Source organism: Lissotriton vulgaris, chromosome 3_2 (genome assembly GCF_964263255.1).
Source record: "Lissotriton vulgaris chromosome 3_2, aLisVul1.2, whole genome shotgun sequence".
Classification (NCBI taxonomy): Eukaryota; Metazoa; Chordata; class Amphibia; order Caudata; family Salamandridae; genus Lissotriton; species Lissotriton vulgaris.
Window position 1 is genome coordinate 18462551 of NC_141690.1, and position 21586 is coordinate 18484136.

Sequence of the window (21586 nt, forward strand, 5' to 3'; positions counted from 1 at the left end):
GAATGATGTGGAATGAATGATAGACAGATTGCTAGCACTTTATGGTTTATATGTGGGGTTAATACCAAGTTTAGCACTGTAAACAATGAATTTTAGCACTGAAATATTTAATTTGTATTGCAAGATATCAAAAAATGTTATATTTTTAAAAAAATGTTTTCTAATCTCAAGCTACGAAAATTAAAATAAATAGAAAAGTAAAGAATAATATGTCTGCCTGAATACTCCTTTCAAGTGTTGCATCCTTGTGAAATGTCTAGATTCAATCAATTTTTTTAAAGTAAATAGGTCAGGTTAGATGTATTTGTTCATAGTTGCTGTTTTCTCTCCCTCCTCTAGACCTAAAATTAAATTTGGGAGTACCCTTTGCTATATTTTTAACCGCAGGCAACCCCATAAAATATATAGCAAATATTCCTGCTGTGTGCAGTTCCTTAGACCCCTATCATCAGCAATCCATCTGATCTTCTATAGTCTAGGTCTAGTAAAGTGAGCTCTTTGCATAATTTGATGTTGACTTGTACGAGACTGATCTATGTTCGGATTGCTACCTCTGTCAGGTGTTTGCATGACTTGCACCAGTTGTCATTTAAAAAATATTTTTAGGTTTTGGGGAAACCCATAGAACAGTACCTTTTAAAGATTCAGGGCGTCGAACCTTGGGGTGAGCTCCAGAAGAGTGGCGTCGGCAGGCGTCTGTTCCGGAAGTAATTGCAGGAGTCACTGGGCCCTTGCAGTCATACGCGTTGCAGGTCGAACTCTGTGAGTTTGAAGTCAGGAGTGCCAGCAGGTGTTGGGGCTGTGGTGTGAAGCGGAGTTGTGCAACATGCAGTGTCCTCAGGTTCATAGTACAGGCAGCATCCAGCGGTGTCAGTGAGACCAGGACTGCAATGCAAAGTGGGGCGATGCTCATTGTGGTGCTGACAAGTCACAGTGCAGGCAACGGCATAGTCGTTGCTGAAGTGCTGTCTTCTGTAGACCCATGGCAGCATTGCGAGACTGGGCAATGTGGTGTGCCGGGAGGTCGCGGTGCAGACAGCAGGGTCAGTCGCCAAAGAGGAGTCGATAACCCTGACATTGGTGGTCCATGGCTGCGGTGCAGTGTGTAACTTGCGAGCAGTGCCCCCAAACTGCGATGAAGGCAGCGGCATCGATGCCAGCTTGGAGCGGCGTCAGTGAGACCAGGGCTGCAGTGCAAAGCTGGAAGGTGCTCTGTGTTCTCCACGAGCGGTGTCCACAAGTCACGGTGCAGGCAGCGACATTGTGTCCTCTTCGGGGATACCAGGGCAGCAGTGTGAAGTGAGGCAGTACGGAGTATGGTACCCACAGGTCATGGTGCAAGCAGATGTTCATAGCGGTGGCGGCGGTGGTGAGACCCCGGTTGCCTTGCGGAGTGCGCTGGTGCCCTGTGCGGTGCCTTCAGGTCACGGAGCCGGCAGCAACGCCGATGACGGCATCAGGCTACCTTTTCTCTTCTGTGGCAACTGAAACCTCATTTTCCAGAAGCCGGTAGGCAGAAGATTTCCCTTAAACATCCAACAGGAGTCCAGGTCTACATCAAACCCCCATTCCTTTCCCTGCCTGAAACAGAAGCGGCAACTGCAGGCCAACCCAACAAAGCAACAACAGCAAAGGAGCAGCACTCCTCTTGGCAGCTCTTTCAGCTCTACTTCTTGGCAGGTAATTTAGCCCAGCAGTAATCTAAAGTTCTGGGGTCAGGGCCCCCATATTTTTACCACATTTTCCTTTGAAGTGGTACATACCAAGTTGCATCAGGCACACATAAATCAGTTCAGCCTGGCTAAGGCCAGGTTCACCAGGAAAGGTAGGTAATACCTCAACCCACCCTTGTGTCTGTTTAGTGTGAATGCACACCCCCTGCTCCTGTTACTCTAAACCCAGACAGAAACTACACAAAAGGCAGAGGCACACAGGATGGTTAAGCAAGAAAATGCCCACTTTCTAAAAGTGGCATTTTCAAACACATAATATTAAAATCATCTTTACTAAAATATGTATCTTTAAATTCTGAGACTCCGGAAGCCTAAACTCCATTTCTTTAACATGTCCCAATGTAAAGTAATGCTTTTAAGATGTAACAAAGAAATTCCCATGTTAGTCTATGGGACAGATAGCCTTGCAATAGTGAAAAACGAAATGTACAGTATTTCACTATAAGGACATGTAATAAACACCAGTACATGTCCTACCTCTCCCCACAATGGCAAATGGGTGCACATATCAGGTCGACATGGCAGTTAAAAACTGCGCTCAGACACTGCAGTGGCAGGTCTGAGAACCCTTTGAAAGGCTACTTGTTTGGGTGGCCCAATCGGTACCCCAAGCCCATTAGCAGCATTTGATTTATAGGCCCTGGGCACACACAGTGCACAGTACTTGGGACTTAGTAGTAAATCAAATAAGCCACTCATGGAAATCCAATCATAACACAATTTACTTGGAGAGGATATACACTTTAGCACTGAATAGCAGTGGTAAAGTGCCCAGAGTCCTAAAACCAACAAAAACAAGGTCCTAAAAAGGAGGCGAAAAACCCAAGTCTTACAAGGGTCATGCAACCTCAGTAGTTGGTCTGTTTCATGGTATTCTGCTGCATCCACACAAATCATGCCACTTCTTAAATTCATGGCTAGAATGGTTATTTTTTCACTTTCCAGTTACTACAATATGATTCTTTACTCATACACTTTTATGATTTAATTTTCTTTGTCCACTATTCAGTGTATGATTTATTTTTATAGCACACTTGCCAACTTCAAACACTTTTTCACTATGTGAAGAGGGGGGTGGGGCCTTAAAAGAGGCAGGGCTTTATTCTGAGATCTGCTTGAGCGTTACTTCTGCCCCTTACCCCCACCAACCTTACCCTCTCTTAAAAAAAAAAAAACACACAAAAAAACTTGTTGGGGGCTAATGTCCCCATGCCCTTTAAATGACTTTGGCTGTTTAGAGGCTCTAAAGATTAGCTGGAAGTCCACTTGGTGAAGGGTGTCCAGCTCGCCTTACCTGCCATCGTGAGGTATTTATTTATTTTTATTTACTTCATAAACTTATATGGCGCAAAACAGCTACCCAAAAAGGGTTTCCCGGCGCCTAGAACACAGCGCGGTAGATGGAGTATACGGCAGAGGTCGTTCAGGTTACTGGTCGAACAACCAGGTCTTTATCTCCTTTCGAAACCTGAGAAGGCTTTGCTCCTTTCGTATGTGAATTGGGAGTGTGCTCCAGATGACAGGACCCAGGTGGGCAAAAGATCTTCTTCCCATCCTGGCCAGCTTGAATCTGGGTACACAGAATTTTTCCGCTGATTTAGATCGTAGGTTTCTTTTAGGGATGTAAGGAGAAGCTAGTGACTGCAAATATTTGGGAGCGGTACCTGCTTTGATTTTAAACATGTAGTTTAAGGCTTTAAACCTAATACGATTCTCAACCCTCAACCAGTGCAGTTCGCCCAGGTAGGGGGACACGCTGCTGTTTTTAGGTATGCCACAAAGTAGACGAGCAGCCGCATTTTGTACAAGCTGCAGTCTCTTTGTAACTGCCTTGTTTGCACCTAGATACAGGATGTTCCCGTAGTCAAGCCGAGATGTAATTAAGGCATTGACCACCGTTTTCTGCATGGAGCTAGGCAGCGTCCAGAGGATCTTCTTGAGCCACTTCATGATGGTAAAGCAGAGGCTCACTACTTTGTTAACCTGCTGTTTCATGGACAATGAATTGTCCAGGATTACACCCAGATTTCTAGCATGAGGCACTGGTGTAGGGAGATTTCCCATCTGGGCAGGCCAATGTAATGAGCTCCAGAGCTCTGGTTACCTGCCCAGAAGGAGAATCTCCGTCTTATCTCCATTTAATTTCAACTGGTTGGTTGACATCCAGTTGAAAATGGACAGCAGGCCAGCTTTAAGGAGAGATGAAGAAGAAGTTTGGGGTTCAGACAGTGAAAAAACAATCTGAGAATCGTCAGCATACGACATGAAGGTAAGACCCGCTTTTTCCACTAGATCCGCTAGGGGTCTAAGATATAGATTGAAAAAGAGTGGGCTAAGGATGGAGCCCTGAGGTACTCCATGAGGGGAATTGAAAATTCCCGAGCATGCCGCAGCCGATGCTATTTGAAAAGTCCGTTGACTCAAAAAAGATCTAATCCATTGCAGTGTGTTTCCACATATTTCGTTTTTTTTCCAGTAAGGTGAGTAGCCTTTTATGTGACACAGTGTCAAAGGCTGCGCTTAAATCAAGTAAGATAAGCGCAACCGTCTGACCATCATCGAGGAGTTTCCTAATTGTTTCAGAAACACCCAATAGGGCAGTTTCAGTAGAGAAACTCGCTCGGAAACCTGACTGGGTGGGGTGAAGAAGGGCATTCTCCTCTGAGAAAAGAGTCAGGGCTGAGTGCACATGTCTTTCCAAGCATTTGGAAAAAGCAGGAAGAAGTGAGATTGGCCTGTAGTTGGCCAGTTTATCCGGATCTGCTGTAGGTTTTTTCAGCAGTGGGGTCACTATGGCATGTTTCCATATAGTTCGTACTGTGGAAAGCTCTAAAGATGAATTTAAGGTGTCTGCAATGATTTTGAGGGCGGGCGTATCTAGTGATTTTATTATGTTGATGGGAATAGGATCCTGTGGAGAGACAGATTTTATCGTTTTCATAATGGAGATGAGAGCATCAGTTGTAATGGGGGGCCATTTATGGAGGGTCTGATTTATGGACGGAGTGTACTCCCACTCTTCCTTAGAGGCAGTTGCCGGAGTGTTTTTGTCTATTTCGACGATTAGATTGTCAATTTTATCATAGAAAAATTGAGCAAAATCCTGGCATTGCTTCATATTTAAAGGTCGCGTTGGAGCAGTAGTTTGAGCCCCCGCAAGGTCTTTAACTGTATTAAACAGTATTTTGGATTTATTCACAGCTCCCATAATAGTCGTGGCTGCATATGTGGCGCGTGCTTTTTTAACATGCAGTGTGGTAGAGATTTCTAGCTGTATGATACCTGTTTTTTTTAATCAGGATCGAAATCTCTACGCCAGCCTCTTTCAAGTGCCTTGCATTTTGTTTTTTCTTCCTTAAGAGAGCCATTAAACCATTGGGCCGGGGGACGATGTGAGTTACCCTTGGTCTTAGTAGAGGTTAGACAGGACTCTGCCGCATTAGTAAGCCATTGTTGAGTGGCCATGGCAATGCTTTCCATATTTTGGTTTTTATTTGGGGGGTGTGTGTTAAGTTTCACATTAAGTTTGGAGACGTCTAGGGCTTTCCAATTTTTCCTTAGAGAAGGCAAAAGCATGTTTTGGTCAGTGGAGGTACTGAGTATAGTGAGGTTGAATTTAACTAAGAAATGGTCTGACCAGCATACAGGGATAGTATCCATCCAGGTGAGTGAAGGGAGATTTGACAGTACCGGGTCAAGTAGATGTCCTGCCCTATGGGTAGGCCCTGAATTAATAAGATGAATATTAATTGCTAAGAGATCATCCAACAAATTCGTACATGTCGTGTTTCATTTATCTTCTAAATGAAGATTTAGATCTCCGATGATAGAGAAGTTTTTAGACGCTAATATAAAAGGGGTAATATGATTGGCTAGTTCAGTAGCCCATTTAGTGCCATTTCCGGGAGGCCGGTACATAAGGATACCGGACAGCGTAAAATTGGGATTAAGACATATTTTGAAAGATGCAGCCTCACATTCTGGTATAACTACCGGTTCAAATGTACATGTAAATTCTTTATTACAAAACAATCGCGATTCCACCCCCGGTTTTATGGGTTCTATCCATTCTGGCAATCGCTTTGTTGGGAGGGAGGGCCATAGCTATATCAGGGCCTGAACCTGCATGTAGCCAGGTCTCTGTAAGAAACAGGGCGCTAGGTTTGTCATCCATTAGCAGATCAGAGGTATCTTTTCTTCACCAGGTGAGTGCGTTTAGGAAGCCGATAGTGTGACACACAGTGGCTCTGTGTGACTTTGCAGGTCTCCTATAGATTTAGATGGGAAACCTTTCTCCCTATCCCTTCTTAGTTTTGTGCTCTTAAATACGTTTTTGCTTCTTGCACACGCTAGCTATCTTACTTCTAATTATCTTAAACATTTTCTACCTACTCTCGAAGAATACTGTATCTTTGTTTTTGTTCTTCTTTGGGGGGGTGGGGATGGTGTCTCAGTAGTGATGCTTGCTTATCCCAAGAGCAAAAAGAACAATTGATGGACAGAATGCAGAACAATGTCATACATTCACCCCAGTACAGATATCTGGGCCTAAATCCATTGTTTTTTTGTTCACCATGCCATTCCAGTTAGGACCCAGCCATATGCAAATCAGTCTTGACCCTGCGCCCCATGGGAACAGTCCAGCCCGAACTGCCAGGCCATTCATCCCAGTGTTATAGGGAGGTTTAATGCTGCACCCACCCTAACAGTGTATAGGTGGGTATACTTTGATGTAAAAAAAAAACCAACAGTAATAGTCTCATGTTTACAAGTTGAAGACAGCCTCGCTTGTATTATAATGTAATTTACATATAGATAATGCTTTACTCAGGCTTAGATATCCATGCCTTTGAATGGGCAGTCTCCTTTAGTGGCTGGCGAAAGGGGTTGAAAAATATGTAGACCTCGGTGCGCCTCTTCAATTTTGATTCTTCTGATTGATTGTGTCAATTTTTATTTCAACAGATCCATTCCTTGATCCTTTGGAAAGCCATGGTATTGATCCTAAAGACACCACCGCCAGCGACCCTGGGAAGCCAGAATATGTTGCTTTTATATTGGTTCCCGTCTTCTTTCTTATGGGTCTCTTGGGCTTTCTTGTATGTCACTTGCTGAAGAAAAAAGGATATCGCTGTACCACTGAAGCAGAATCGAGACCTGAAGAGGAGGAAAAAGTAGCGGGAGAAAAGATAGGTAAGAGTACTGGAAAATGCTGTGAAACGAGTTTGTGCATTGGAGTCCAGCATTCCCTCTTGAAGTTTGAGCCGAATAAGGGAAGGGTTGGTATTCGCTCCAAAAGAGGGTGAACTACAAAACTTATGAAGAATGGATAGATTATTTAGCAGGTTACTAGGTATTTTAATGTGCAACATAATGCTAAAACGGTGATTTGTGAGGTTAATCTTTCAACATGTCAATTCATATTGTGAAACCGAGCTTGCTACCAACAGAGCTCTATACAGGGCCAAGCCCTATTGTGGATATATATGAGGAAAGAACAGAGTGGGAGGAAGAACTATTGGAAGGTGTGAGAAGTCTGCCTGTCTGAAATAGTAGTTCTGTGTTCTTAAGAGGGCAGTAGATAGGTGACCATTAATATTGTCACCCATCAACTCTTCAGGAACCACTATTTCAGACAGGTGACAGTGTGGCTACCATTTCCGGAGTGAAATGGAGACTTGAGTTGAAGCTGCTCATAGGCATTGTAGTTGGCAAATTCCATTGATCGCTTCTGATGCCAGTCAGTACTTCAATGTCTATTTCTAGTTTCCAGGAATGTCCCTGATGGTGATAAGTTGTGGAAGTATAAAATTGAGCCAAGTGCCTACCTGAAGCCCAGGCAGCCTTTTTATTACAGCAGAAGGAGTGCTTTTGACAACTGGCAAGTGTTCTTTGCAGTATTAAATGTCAAAGTGCAGCTAACTGAGCATGTATTTGTGTTGGCTGTTCTAATACCCATGAGGGTGTCTGCTATTTGTAAACTGCAAGTGCAGATGGTCTTTCTCTTAACACAACTGTAGCAACTTAAGATTCAATTTTCCATGCCATACTAACTCTTTCACCTTCCCCTCGCTGCATTTCGCCCTTGGCCTGTGTGTCCTCATTCCCCTGTTGTCTTTTCATTCCTTCCATGTCTCTAAGTGCACTTCTTTGCACGTGATTGTGTCTAGTAGTGTTTACCTCGTGTTGAGCCCCTGCCAGTCTCTTTCGTGCCTAAGCTGTGAAATTGGCGTTATGGGCACAATGTGAAAGGTACCTTTTGCAGGGCAATGTAGAGCACTATGTGTATGTCTGTTTTTGTGTCCAAGAAAAAAATTGTGGGAGCTTGTAGATGGGTAAGATGGCAAAGGTCGATGGTTTTCTGATGGAGAGGCAAGTATGGTTCGGCTTCTACAGTTTGGGATAAATAATGACCGTTTAGAGGTTGAATGCATTGTACCGAAGGCTTCTACATTTTCTACACCTTTTCATCAACTTTCAACCTAGACCTACTGACATCCTCTTTACCTATGTAAGAAAATAATAGAAATGTTAGCAGCTGTTTTGTTACTGGCATGTATTACGGTGCCATCTATTCACAAAGTAACATTCTTCAATTACTACGGAAGCATTCATGCTACAGCCCCTTGCAGGCCCTACCACACAGTTTTTTTTGCTCGGCTTGAGGTGGTATGGGCAAGGTCGCAAAAGCTTTCATTTTGTTGGGCCACATCTTCTTTGGCATGTAATGGCATTTCCTCTTCTATTTGTAAATCTGCTTCTTTTTTTAAGGCGGAGGTGTCCAGCGCATGCACCCTGAGGCTTACGTTGCATTTCAGCCTGAACACATGATGTTTCATAGTTGGACACGAGTGCCCATGATTGTAGGGCTTGGCACTTGACTGCTGTATTTGGGGAGAAAAGGACCAGAAAATGGTCCTTTTCACCAAGGCTGCAATAGCACCTTTCTGTAATGCGCTCTTACATGCACACAATCCCCTGATGAAAGTTATACTCCAAAGAAACAGGGTTTTTATCTTTCAGGGTATACTTGCGCTCTGCTATGTTACTGACTGCCTGTCTGGCTACTCTTGTTACAGACCGTGGTGCTATAGGGGAGGGGAGACCCTCTTAACCCCTCCGGATGGTGTTGGTTCACAACACCCGAACAATGAAAGACCAATTCCCATGCACACACTCGATTAAATTCAAACACCAAGTAGTGTAAGTGTCAGTTCAAACAGTACAATTATAAGGAATGATGTCCACTTCTTCTTGTGAGAGCAATATTTTCTTTTATTGCTCAAAATATACCACGCCAGCCGACACGTGTTTCATCAGAGTACAGATCACTCTGACTCTTCAGGGCTGGAATTAAAACAAAATATACATGGTACTAAGTGTTGTGATGTGTATTACATCATACAGTTTTACTTTATAGTGGCAATAATATTACAAAAAGGAATTTTTTTTCCATTGTCTTACATTATTATACTTATGCATTACATGTGTCCCTGACATCAACGAGAATACTCGTGCGTAGGGAGAGGGGGCGAGAGAGGAAATTTTTTTTTTTGGTGTGTCTCGTTACAATACTACCACAGAGGTGGAAAAAGGGGCCCTGTATGGTCTCCTAAAATAGCGGAAACCAGATTAGATTCCTCACACAAACTACATTTGTCATTTATATATTATACTCAGTGCCGTCTAGAGATCTTTTCATATTCATCATGTATATGTTTACTCGTGAATGTGACATGCTCATGCCCCCCCCGCCCCCAATAACCCCCACCCGCGCCTTTCTATTTCCAGCACGACGTGCATCTTCGGCATTGCTCTCATGTAGCGTGCACTTTACAGTGCCCCTGAGGCACGAGCTGAAAAGCCTTATGTCCCTCTTTTATTTCCACGGCTATATAAATGAGGAAAACAATGGTAGGGAGATACAAAATATGCTAAATCTTTGACCTGGGAAACTAATACAACAGCTACGTAATAGAATCATGTAATGGTTGTAATTGTAGGGTTGCATTCTAGTGTTCACGCTACGTGATGACGTAGGGTGAACGGCGGCCATTTTGGGTTCACGCGAGATAGCGGGAATCGGGTGCCGGAGCTGCAGGAAGGCAGCAGCAAGCTCGGCGCTCTTCGTGGAGCACTATAATTATCAAATAAATAGCGGTTCTACTTCAGATGGTGTCCTGTCATCTTTACAGGGGTAATACCAACATTACAGTAATCATTGTAAATATGTTAACTGAACTGAAAACATATGTACATTCCTTTGTCGACGTTACATGGACGGGGAATCCTTTAGGCCCGTTTTCAAGAATCTTGTAGCTTCATGGCACGCTCTTGTGCTTGTTCTCGGTGACTGTCTGCGGCAGACCTCACCCTATGCTCCTCAGGAGTGAAAGGCCAGGTGACCCAGTGCTCGGCCCCCTGCCCCGTCCACCTTCTGTTTTGTTTCCATGGGACCCGCAAGCCCTAAAAGGCAGGTAAGTTGATGCACTTTTTCTTACATGTCTTGTGCCCAAAGACAGACAATAATGCGTTATAAACCAGAGGGCGGTAAACCAGAAGCCTTTCCAGCACATTGCCTGTATTACTACCCTAAATCGGAGCAAGGAGTTTGCGGCTCTTTCACCAGACACTGACTGGTTGCAGTAAACTTACGGGTATCCTGTCTTCTCTGCCACTAGCATGATGCACTCTTGTTTGTCTTTCTCAAAGTGCACTATCACACTCTGCTTACCTTGCAGGGTTTAGGCGCTTGCTGGTCAGATGAACTTCTAACCCGTGTTAAACTTGGTTACCTAAAACCTACGAACAGATAGAGTTTTCTGTTGTGTTTGTACTCCTGAAAGTTCTCACAAAAAATACGAGATGAGGTTTTAGGAAGTATCTGGTTCTGAGGAAAAGGTAAAGCTATTTTCAGACCTAAAATGGACACAAGACGACCTTCCAACCACAGTTTCAGTGGACATACTTTTGGCTTATCTATGATGCAGGGCGACAGAAGAAGTTCATTATTCCTCACCTGAAGTATGTAAAGTCTGTCTTCGAGCGATTAAAGTGCAGCTGGCATATGTACTGTTTCTATTTTTTAGGGAAACAGCAAAATTTGTTTTAGGTGCCTGTGCTCTGGAGAGACGTGCGGAGAAAGACGCAAACAGAGATCCCCAAATACCACTCAAGAACAAGATCATTTACCATTCAACCACCAGTGTTAAAGTATTTGTGGAATTGTGTTTTTTGAAATATTTGCGGAAAGCCTTATTTTTTAATTATCCTCATCTCAGCAAGTGGAGAGACAAGAGATAAGGATTCAGGTGTCCAGTTAGCCTTAAGTAATTCACTTTTACTTTATTTGTAAGATTTTCCCTATAATCAGCATAGAATGTGGCGGAGGTATAAATGCGGGACCGTGGCAAAGCAAGGATGGCATTGGCTTTATTGCAGGGGAGCAAACTGGTCTCCCATCTGCTTGGTTTGTATTAAAAAAAACCACTCTATTTTGGGTGCAGTGGGTCGTGGACATCATTGTGCATCTGCTGCACTATTGAGAGCTATTACTCTGGTGCTGGAAGGGATTATTATTTCATTGTGATTTTTTTTTAATGATGGTAAGGGACTAGTTATGCAGGGTGTCCTGTGAGTTAGTGAATTTACAGTTGGCATCTTGTGTTCTAATGCATGATTGGAAATGGCGCAGTGGCTTTGCCACTGTACCACAGGCATAGGCTCCCCCTTATAATACCATCTCTATATATTTACCATATTCTGAATATCTGATTTAGGTTTCCATTTGGTACTGGAGATACCTCATTTGGGAAATCCCAATTAGAAATGGGGGTCTCTATGATGCACCCTACCTTTTAAGATATTAGTACATGGATTTATCTATAGCTAACCATTTCTGTTATTTAACTAATCTCTTGGACTGTAGTCTACAGTCTTTCACGATCTTGTAATAAAAATTTATTCCACCTTCACCGGGTGCACTATACAAATGATTTCTTCTTTTATCTCCTTGATATTTTTCTTCTTTTAAATTAGTTCAATCATCTATATCATTGTTATTGTAGAGGGGTCAAGAAATTCCACAAGATTTAAGTTTGTCCTGAAGATGGTGTTATTGACTGGATGCAACGAAGACCGAAAATGTCGGCAACTTATTCATTCTTCTCTTTAGAGAATGTTGAATTTATTCTTTGTTGAGTTTCGAATCCTATGTTTAGGACAGACTCCATAAATTCAATGAAGATGGATAAGCTATACATTGATAACTAGAAAACCTTTGTATATCTGATTTATGTTTTCTTTTAATGCCTGAGTTTTGGGGCTGTTATTTCTGTACCCCCATTGTTTCATTTTTTAATTTTACAATATTTACAATATATAATTCTCGTCTGATTCACCCGGTTTCTATAATTTATTTACTAATTAATTTAGTTAAATTCCTTTTTGAATTAATTAATAACTGTCACTCCATACATTTATATAGAATTATGTAAAGTCATTCTGATTTTGAATAAATCCCTTGTAGGCATCTCTACCTTTCTGACTTAGGGTTATATGCACACTTCCGGAGGGCATCAGAAGGTAGCAGTATTTGCAAGTCTTGGAGAGCAAATCTATCCCTCCATTCATGACCAGTAGCCATAGAAAGAAACGTTATCAACTGTATTCAATTAAGTGCTAACTTGAGACGGATATCTACCATAGTAGTGCCTTATCTGGTAGAAATGCTGCTATCACATATTTGTTACCACCTTTGATAGAGATAAATTGCTTTTTGTTACTGCCGCATAAAGGAATGCAATTTATTTGACTGGAAATATAGCAGCATTTGATGACATCTCTAATGTATTTACAGAGCACAACATGACTCAATAAAGTAACTTTTTCATATAACTGGGCAGAAAAACAACAACTCACTTGAAACATAACACACCACAGTAACCACAGTAAATGCAACCATAACACAAAACTCTACTGCAGCCAAAAGCACCGAACACTTCCCTACTGCAACATGTTAACAACACAATCAATATACTAACACAGGGCTGGGATAATACAACACAGCAAATACACTAACCCAGAGGTCGGTTTCTTTTCACTCCGTCTTCCTCAACTGTCCATCTTCATGTATGGGTTCAAAGGCATAACAAGACTCAGTGTAGATATTTACTGAGTTTTCTTTGGCTAAATACAAGGTCTGGTGAGCGCGTGATGGTGGGAACATTGGACAAGTTGTTGCTCTTTATGGCCTCGAGCTGAGAGCACACAGCATACCCAGCTACCAGGGAAGCAACGTCATTGTGTAAACAAGAGGCATCCACTTAATGGACCTCATCGAGAATTTGCAACTAGGTAGGAGGGATGCTGGGTTCAGGACCGGTTGCCTGGTTAAAGTAATGCGACCTACAGTTATAAATGTGTCTCTTTTTTAAGTCAGTAAAAGGGACACCCAGTGCGTTAAAGTCTACTTTACAAGGCACACAGCAGTTACTGTGTCTACTATCTTTGGATGTGTGTCTTTGTAGCCTTACTTGGGTGTTGGTGCCTTTTCTGGTCAAACAGCTACAGTCAGGAGTCTTTGGCGCACCTCTGGTGGTAAGACCGCTCTATGTAATTGATTTATGTGTGCACAAGTAGGGTTGCAACGGTTAAAGACAGCCTCCTGTTCTTTGTGGAACCTTTGGGTTCTTCCCTGCTGTTGGGGAGCTCTTTAGATAGATTCCTGAGGATTCCTAGGTTCCAAGGGTCATGGACCATTACTAAGACACCATTTGCACCAGGTAATGGCCTTAGGAGAGCTTGAAGAGCATGCCCCTCTTGTGTTGTGTGACTGCGTATGCAAACTGTGACTGGATCATTTGCGGCTTACAAGCAGTCCCTAATTCGGAGAAGTTGTGGACGCTGGAGTGGTGCCCTGCACATTCATGCTGGCACCTGGGTCCTCATATTTGTAGGATGGGTGTGGAATAGGTGAACTAATTGGGCTGCTGTGTGTGTAGATGTGTAAGGAATGAGTGGAGGAGAAGGTGAAAGTAACCGTACAAAGAAATCTGCAATGTCTTCTGGAGTGTTGTCATCGGGAGTTGGGGAGTCCTTTAAATTATTCCATATACATCGGTCAGTAGGTCTAAATGTCAAGCTTTTTCTTTTTCAGAATCAAAGTCCGGACGCAAAGGTAGAGCTTTCCGTGTGTCTGACTCTGATCTTTTTTTTTTTGTGCTGTAACAGCTGCCCAAAGCACAATGCGAAACAAAAGTGAAAGCAGACCACATGCCATCTGCTTTCACTCTTGATGGGTACCGGGCACCCTGAGCAATGATCCAAGCTCCAATCAACAGGAGGGCGGCAGTGTTGGAAAGGGGACTATGTTGCAAGGATTCCGCTCTGAAACAGAACTATGCCTGGAACTATAGAACATCAATATGTAGGGACTGAGTCACCATACCACATCAGTACCTATGGGCCAAAATCGGACTAGCTAACTGTCCCTAACTTGCCCTCCTAACCTTTCCAGAGAGACAAGTGATTTGGCACCCCAGAACACAACACACTAGAACCTCTCGGGATCGCGGTAGCAGGCCATTACCTTTCGCTCTCACTCATACATGTCAACAGTAAATAAATAAGAGACACCAAAAAAGCTTACAATATTTATTAAACTATCATGCTACATTATGGAGCAACTGTACTGCAATTAGAAAGCTTATGCAGATCAAAAATGTGATCAGCATAATTAGGAGACCATACACAATAAAACGCCCTGTCATATTAGCTGACTGATTTGCTTATGCCTCCCATCACTATGGAAAACAAAGTGGTTTATTATAGATCTCTGGGATTAGTGGCAAACCCTGTGCCTGGCATACATAGGTAGCTGTTCTACATCGCAGCTGGAGCAGCTCTCTCCTCTCGGGACCTTGTCTCTGCAAATATATCTTTGATCTGTGTGTTTGCAAAAGGACAAGTCATGGGTTATGTGATAAAACGTATGTGTTCAAAAACAGCAGCTTTATTTCCCTATTCTAGGTGCCAGTGTCATACAATGGAGAATAACCAGGAACAGTGTCTTTTGACTTTGCATTTGATGTTCCGAATGAATCTCAGAAAAAGGCCAAGATACGGAAACACGTGCACCTTACTTATAAAAATACAATGTGGCACAAAAACAAGTGTGATATTGTGTAATGTGTGCAAAGCTACAGTGGCCTACAATGTGCACAATTAGGCTAAAATAGGGAAAATGAATCAACGATGAGAGCACACTGCTAGCCTCTCCGCCGGATTGCCCCTCTGCACTCTGGTATATGTAGTGCGTATGACTTGAAGAGTTGGGAAAAAGTTTGTGAGTGTTTCACCAAGGTTGGTGCAAGTAAGTACTTGATATTTCCAGTATCTCTAGACACGAAACATGACTCGTGTTTCGGGATAGTATCCCTCATCAGTAGAGAAAAGTTCTGGGGTGGCAGAGAAGGCCGCCAAACAACCGTCACAGACTTTGTTGCCTCTCAGGCGCGCAGGTGTGTCTCCAAAAGCTTGTCAGCTTGGGGGCTCTCGGGAGCCCTATAACAGGGATCAACGATGGAAGCACACTGCTAGCCTCTCCGCCGGATCGCCCCTCTGCACTCTGGTATATGCAGTGCGTATGACTTGAAGAGGTGGGAAAAAGTTCGTGAGTGTTTCACCAAGGTTGGTGCAAGTAAGTACTTGATATTTCCAGTATCTCTAGACACGAGACATGGCTTGTGTTTCGGGATAATATCCCTCATCAGTAGAGAAATGTTCTGGGGTGGCAGAGAAGGCCGCCAAACAACCGTCACAGGCTTTGTTGCCTCTCAGGCGCGCAGGCGCGTCTCCAAAAGCTCGTCAGCTTGGGGACTCTCGGGAGCCCTATAACAGGAATCAACGATGGGAGCACACTGCTAGCCTCTCTGCCGGATCGCCCCTCTGCACTCTGGTATATGCAGTGCGTATGACTTGAAGAGTTGGGAAAAAGTTCATGAGTGTTTCACCAAGGTTGGTGCAAGTAAGTACTTGATATTTCCAGTATCTCTACTGATGAGGGAAGATATCCCGAAACCCGGGCTATGTCCCGGGTCTGGAGATCGGGGGAATAACAAGTATCTACTTGCGCCTACATAGGTGAACCACTTACGAACTTTCAGTAATTCTTCGAACTTCAGGCACTTCACATACCAGAGTGCTTAGGGGGGACCCGGAGGAGGGGCTAGCGGTGTTCGGTCCATTGCTGTTTTTTCTAAAATGGGGAAAATGACAGTGGGCTCCATAGGGAACACACACCACCCTCCCTTTAGTCAGGGCAATAGTGTGATAATTAACTAAATAATATTATTGTGATAACAAGAGAATACAATTCAAAGCATGTCTACTGAGCATGTTATAAAAAAAGATTATAATAAAAAACTAACTTCTCAATTTAGAAAAAATAACCAAATTAAGTTGCGTCCGGGATATCCATGATGTCCCTTGAACATTCAAAGGCCAGGAAATCCATAAAGGATTCTGTCTCTGCAGAAAACGATTGATCGACAGCCCAGTTCACAAGTTCCAGAGAACAGACGTGGTCCTCCGTCTCGGCTGATGCTGAGAAAGTAAACTGGTAGCCTGCATCCGTGTTATTAGAGCCGGTATTTAGTAATCCATCTGCCGATGCACAGATCTCCTCTGGAAGGAGTGGCTCATAACTTGCATTGTGGAGAAGCCGCAGCCCCAAGAGACAATTATAAAAATGGGTTCGATAATGGATTCCTCAGCAGTTCAATGTTCATAGGAACAGGCATTTGCAAAGCCAGGCAAATATCCAGTGCCCATTGATGGGGGCACCAGAGGTTGTGAAACACTGGTAGCACACAGGTAAACCAGGAAGGTCAGAAAATTATTGACCAAACCAGGTCCAATTGAAGATACGAGATCCCAAAGTATCGAAGCAAACAATCACGACACAGCTGCAGTGGTGGTAACTCCAGTGGGTTTTAAAATGGAAAATCCATTGTGTAGAAGCGAAAATAAGACCAAAATGCCACAATTGAATAATAACAACAGTAGGAATTCTTCAAACACACAATTAAAAAGAGAATGAATAATAGCCGGTATTACTCCGAACATTGTTTGAAATAAACTGACTAGCCTAAGCCTATCATAATAAAGAAATGTGCAAGGCGGCAGTATTCGATGCATTAAATATACAATGAACTAATTCACCAAGATATAGTGGGAGGTTTGTGTTCAAGAAGGACAGTATCTCACTGGATGCCCTTGCTACTTCTAGTTCAAAAGGTTCTTGAGCAGATGTTAGTGCTACTTCTTTTTGAAACATTAGTGTTAAGTGTGCTTAGCTTGTTTAAATTGGCCTTCAAAGGTGGATGGGAGGCTATAGCGGACTATCCATTACTCTTTGTGTAGGGGTAAAAAGGACGTTATTACGGCATGTGACGGTTTAGGAAACCAATAAAATGTATTGGATCCCAGCTCGCATTCCAAAGCAATCTTAATCCCTTAGCATTAAATAACTTCCATTAGAAAGTACAGTAAAAAATTGAAGTATTGCAGTAGGTGGTATTCCTATTAGAAAACAGGCTAAATTTTCTACTGAAGCATTATATGTGCCATGGACCTTCACATGTTTGCAAGCTAGTGAGTGCCCAAGAGAAGAGTCTCATTCTTTTCCAGTAAGGAATCACTTTTTACCGGCACTTTCACAACAATAGGAAAAGGGAAAAGCGACCCTCATTTATTGAAGCTGCCTCCTAGGGGTTCATATCTACTGACAGGGAAATGTTTCATGCGGGTTGTGAATTGAAATGTTGAAATGGGTAACAATATTGTGCTGTGTACTAATCATACAGATGAAGGTGTTTCGGCTATTGTAAATGGGAGCTGTTCTAACTTCGCTAAACGCAACATTGTATAGGTGGCATCTTTCTTTGCCATCAGTTGTTTGCGTGTTAAATTAAAAGGCAAAAATAAGCTACTGAAATTCAGATAACACTTGGTTACGTGCCCATTCTAAAGGGTTTGAAGTGTCCAGCCAAACTGCGTGATAGGTCTGAGCTGACTTTGCCCATGATACAATGTCGACATGTCACTTTGCATATTATCACTAACAAATGACACAATGTTATTCAATTTATAAATACGAGAAGACAACCTATTCATACTATTACCAACGTCAAACACTTATTCCAAATTATCTTGATGAGTTTGTCTTAAACTTGCATCACCTTCCATTTGTGATAATGTTCACATTTCATTATAGGTAGCATAAATAAATCTTTTAGAATGTGGGGGACATAGGCTCTATTAAAAAATCTGAAAAGTCCATATCGTCAGATAGGAGAGATAGATGTTGTTTCGCTGTAGCTTTTGTGGAATGTTCCTACCATTGTTGGCACAATTTCCCCACTGAATAGGTGGTAACAAAACCTCAATGCTTGAAGTGGCAATATCAGGGGTTGGGTTAGCTTGTCTTAAACGCCGATGTGGAATTGAGAAAACAAGCCTGACAACCATTTGTGCCTAATGGCCATAGTAACCCCCCGTGAAGACCTGATAGTGTAGAGCTAAATGCACCTTTCTGTACCATACTATTGAGTTCTTCGGTGTAATTTGTTAGACTTTGCCAATTATTGAAGCGGGCAATGAAAGGAATTTCTGGGGCATTCATTTCTTTAATTTTAGCCAGTCCCAGACCTGTAGTCTGTTGGACGGTATAATTCAGTCAGATCATTTGTGTTGGGATTAAAAATGTTCTAAACAAAGTTTCCATCCCCTGAACTTGCCACGGTTTGATTCTTCAAATCGATTTCAATTCAGTTGTGCTCTTCCAATAACCATAGCCAATTGTAGTGGCAAATGAGTCCATATATATTATTATTATTATTATTATTATATTCTTATATAGCGCCAGAATCGACCCCCGAAGGGGTATCTCCGCGCTTGCCTTGGGAACCCGTCCTGGTTTTTCCCTGTGAGATAGCCCCTACAGGGCATCCCCAAGGTGAAAGCCAGGCATCCCGCCGCGGGGGGGGCCGTTGTGGAGACTAAGCAAGCTTAATGCCCAGAGTTGCAGAGTGTGAACCCATGATTAGGTCAGGCACCGAAGCGAGAATTATCAAGTCCATGGACATTTGAGCTCAAGACCCTGCCGCGTCGGGAATTGAACCCTGGTCCCGGGTCTGACCTCTGCTTCAGGGTCTGCCTGCTCTAACCAGTGAGCCACACTTCTCCACATAGTTTGTGTAAGCATATATATTTTTATCGGTGGTTAAGAGACAAGTTTGAAATAAAAGGAGGTTGGATCTGACGCGCATATCATGCAAATATGAAAATTTATCTTTGTATGTTTTAGAACTCCCTTAAGGGGGAGAAAGACAATGGGCTCATTGTGTGTATTTTAAAAGTATATGTTGAACACTGGCCCAATGCAGAAAATTATGTCCGTAATGGTGATAATTGAGCTTGTTAGCATAATTAGCAAAATTAAAGTACAAATCCTTTGATTGAAAAACATTATAATGATCCAGCTCTGAGAGCATGGAGTTTAGTTTCAACATCCCATTCATCTGAATGTAACCCAGGTACTATTAGATCCCCCATAGAAACTTAAAACATACATTGTATCTGCTGGATCTACGTAGGACCAAATATGTCGAAATAAACTTTATTCCAAACAATTCCATCAGTTAGTGGTATGGCTCAAATGTTCACAAGGGACAAGTTTCTTTTTAGTTTATGGGAAGAAGAGTGGGGGGGGGGCAACACCCCATTGACAAGTTCCGTAGCAGAACGTTCCGGAAGGAAATGGACATTCATTTCCAGGAAAGAAACGGTCACAAATCCAATCCATCAGAATTAAAAAATCAAGGAAAGTGTTATCCAATGATCTATCCAAGGCAGGGCCAGATAGGTGCATTACAGCCATGAAAAGAAAACACAGATCCGTGCAGTAGTGACTAAAACAGAAGAACTGTCAGAGGAAAAATCATCTTGATCAATATACTACCCAGAAGCATTCAGTTGAAAACTGATGGCTCAAGTTCTGGCACAGGACTTGAAAAATCCAGAGAAGATGAATGCACCGTAGGGGGATCTGTATTGAGACTTTAGCTGCTCAAGGTGTAATTTTTGCGGATGCAGGAATTATTTGTTGTGCATTCTCTGCCTCCCTCATTTGGGGAGAAATGGCTTCAGTGGTGCTCACAAGCTGTTGCATAATGTCCCGTATAATAGCAAGAACTCCACGTGGCTTACTCTTAAGAATCACCCACATGGTGTAATTTGACAAGTTAAATTGAGAAAAAACAATCGTCTTTTGGAAGCGGTGGTAGGATAACAGTTCTTGTTCCGTGGATGCTAAGGACTGGCACTGATGCTCGGTATGAGGAGCAGAACTTCTTTTTGACTGCTACCTTCTCTCGAACGAGCTCCCCAAGCTTTGGAATCCAGCCGTAAGGTTGTTGTTTCTCCTCGATGCTCGCAGTGGAAGATGTTTCCAAATGTTTGTTGGATTGGACGTCGCAAAATTTTTGTAGATTCTTTAACCTCTTGCATGCTCATGACGAGTTCAGCTCGTCATGAGCTACAGTGCTCCTGTGCTCATGACGAGCTGAGCTTGTCATGGCCTTTAGAAAGCTCGCACGCTGGGCTAATTCCCCTGCTGTGCGAACGTTCTAAAGAAACGGGTGTGGCCGTGACGAGCTCAGCTCGTCATGAGCACAGGAACACTGTACTGCATGACGAGCTGAGCTCGTCATGAGCATGGGGGCGCTGTGCGCGCCCCCGCCCCCCAGCACAGCAGGGGAATGTGCGCAGCAGGGAAGGGGCTAAAACAGCACAACGATTTATCTACAGCAAAAGGTAAGGTCAAAGCACAGCGAAAGCAGCCTACAACGTGCACAATTAACTATCATAGGGAAAACGACAATGAGCACCATAGGGAACACAAGACAAAAATGCTGCACTGTTTCTTTCCGAGCGGATTCCCCCTTGATGATCGCACTGGGCACCCAATACTCAAGCACAGATCCACTCCACTAAACACCAGCTTTACAGGGGATAGTGCCCCGCCCTCTTATATGGGCATATGCCTAGGATTCACACCTGCCCCCCACTCTGGGCACAACAGTCTTTCTGCCCCCTATAGCGGCGGATACAGAGTGTTTACCACCACTTTGCCACCCTAAGGGAGCACCAAGCATACTTGAACATTAGGGAATAAATGGTGAAAAAAAGAAGGGACAGGACCGCCTGCCCAGGCTACAACTTGTGCCTCCACCCAGAATGGGGTCTACAGTATTTCTTCCATCCAGGGAAGATTGGGGGAGTTTATCCCCAATCTGTACCAAGGGTGCAAAAAGCACAATAGGCCCCAGGGACAAAATGTTCAAAATCCATTTCTGTTGCGTGTATAGGCCCAGCCACACAACTGAAGTACCATTTTTACCGGGAGAAATGCAGAAGCTCTGGGTGGTAGGAATTCTGTGGATTCATTCAGAGCAAAGAAGATTAATTTAATAAATAATGTGAGCAAAATGTGTGATTTTAGGCAAAATGTAAGGTTTGCAGGTCATTGTGGGTAACAAATCATTAAGAGATCCACACAAGGCACCCTGGACACCCATTGGTGTGTAGGTTTAAAAAATGTCTTGGTTTTGTACATGCCTCTGGGTGGCAGTCAAACTTTGGCCCAAATACCCCAGCTACCCCATTGTCAAAACAGGTCTTTTATTTGACGAGAAATCTTGAGGTGTCCACAGCAGGAAATGTTGATGTTTTGAGGCCTTTTATGTTGCTTGTGCTAATCACAAGTGGAGTAGCGTTTTCATCAGAAGCGT

At 43.1% G+C, this 21586-nt stretch overlaps 1 protein-coding gene across 1 annotated transcript in view; it reads left to right on the forward strand.

Moving 5' to 3' along the window:
- Positions 1-21586, forward strand: part of RELL1 (RELT like 1) — a 136642-nt gene that overhangs the window by 18208 nt on the left and 96848 nt on the right. Inside the window, exon 2 of the mRNA XM_086963993.1 lies at positions 6699-6926. Within this exon, the coding sequence (XP_086820119.1) occupies positions 6699-6926 (228 nt within the window). The remainder of the gene's footprint in view (positions 1-6698; positions 6927-21586) is intronic.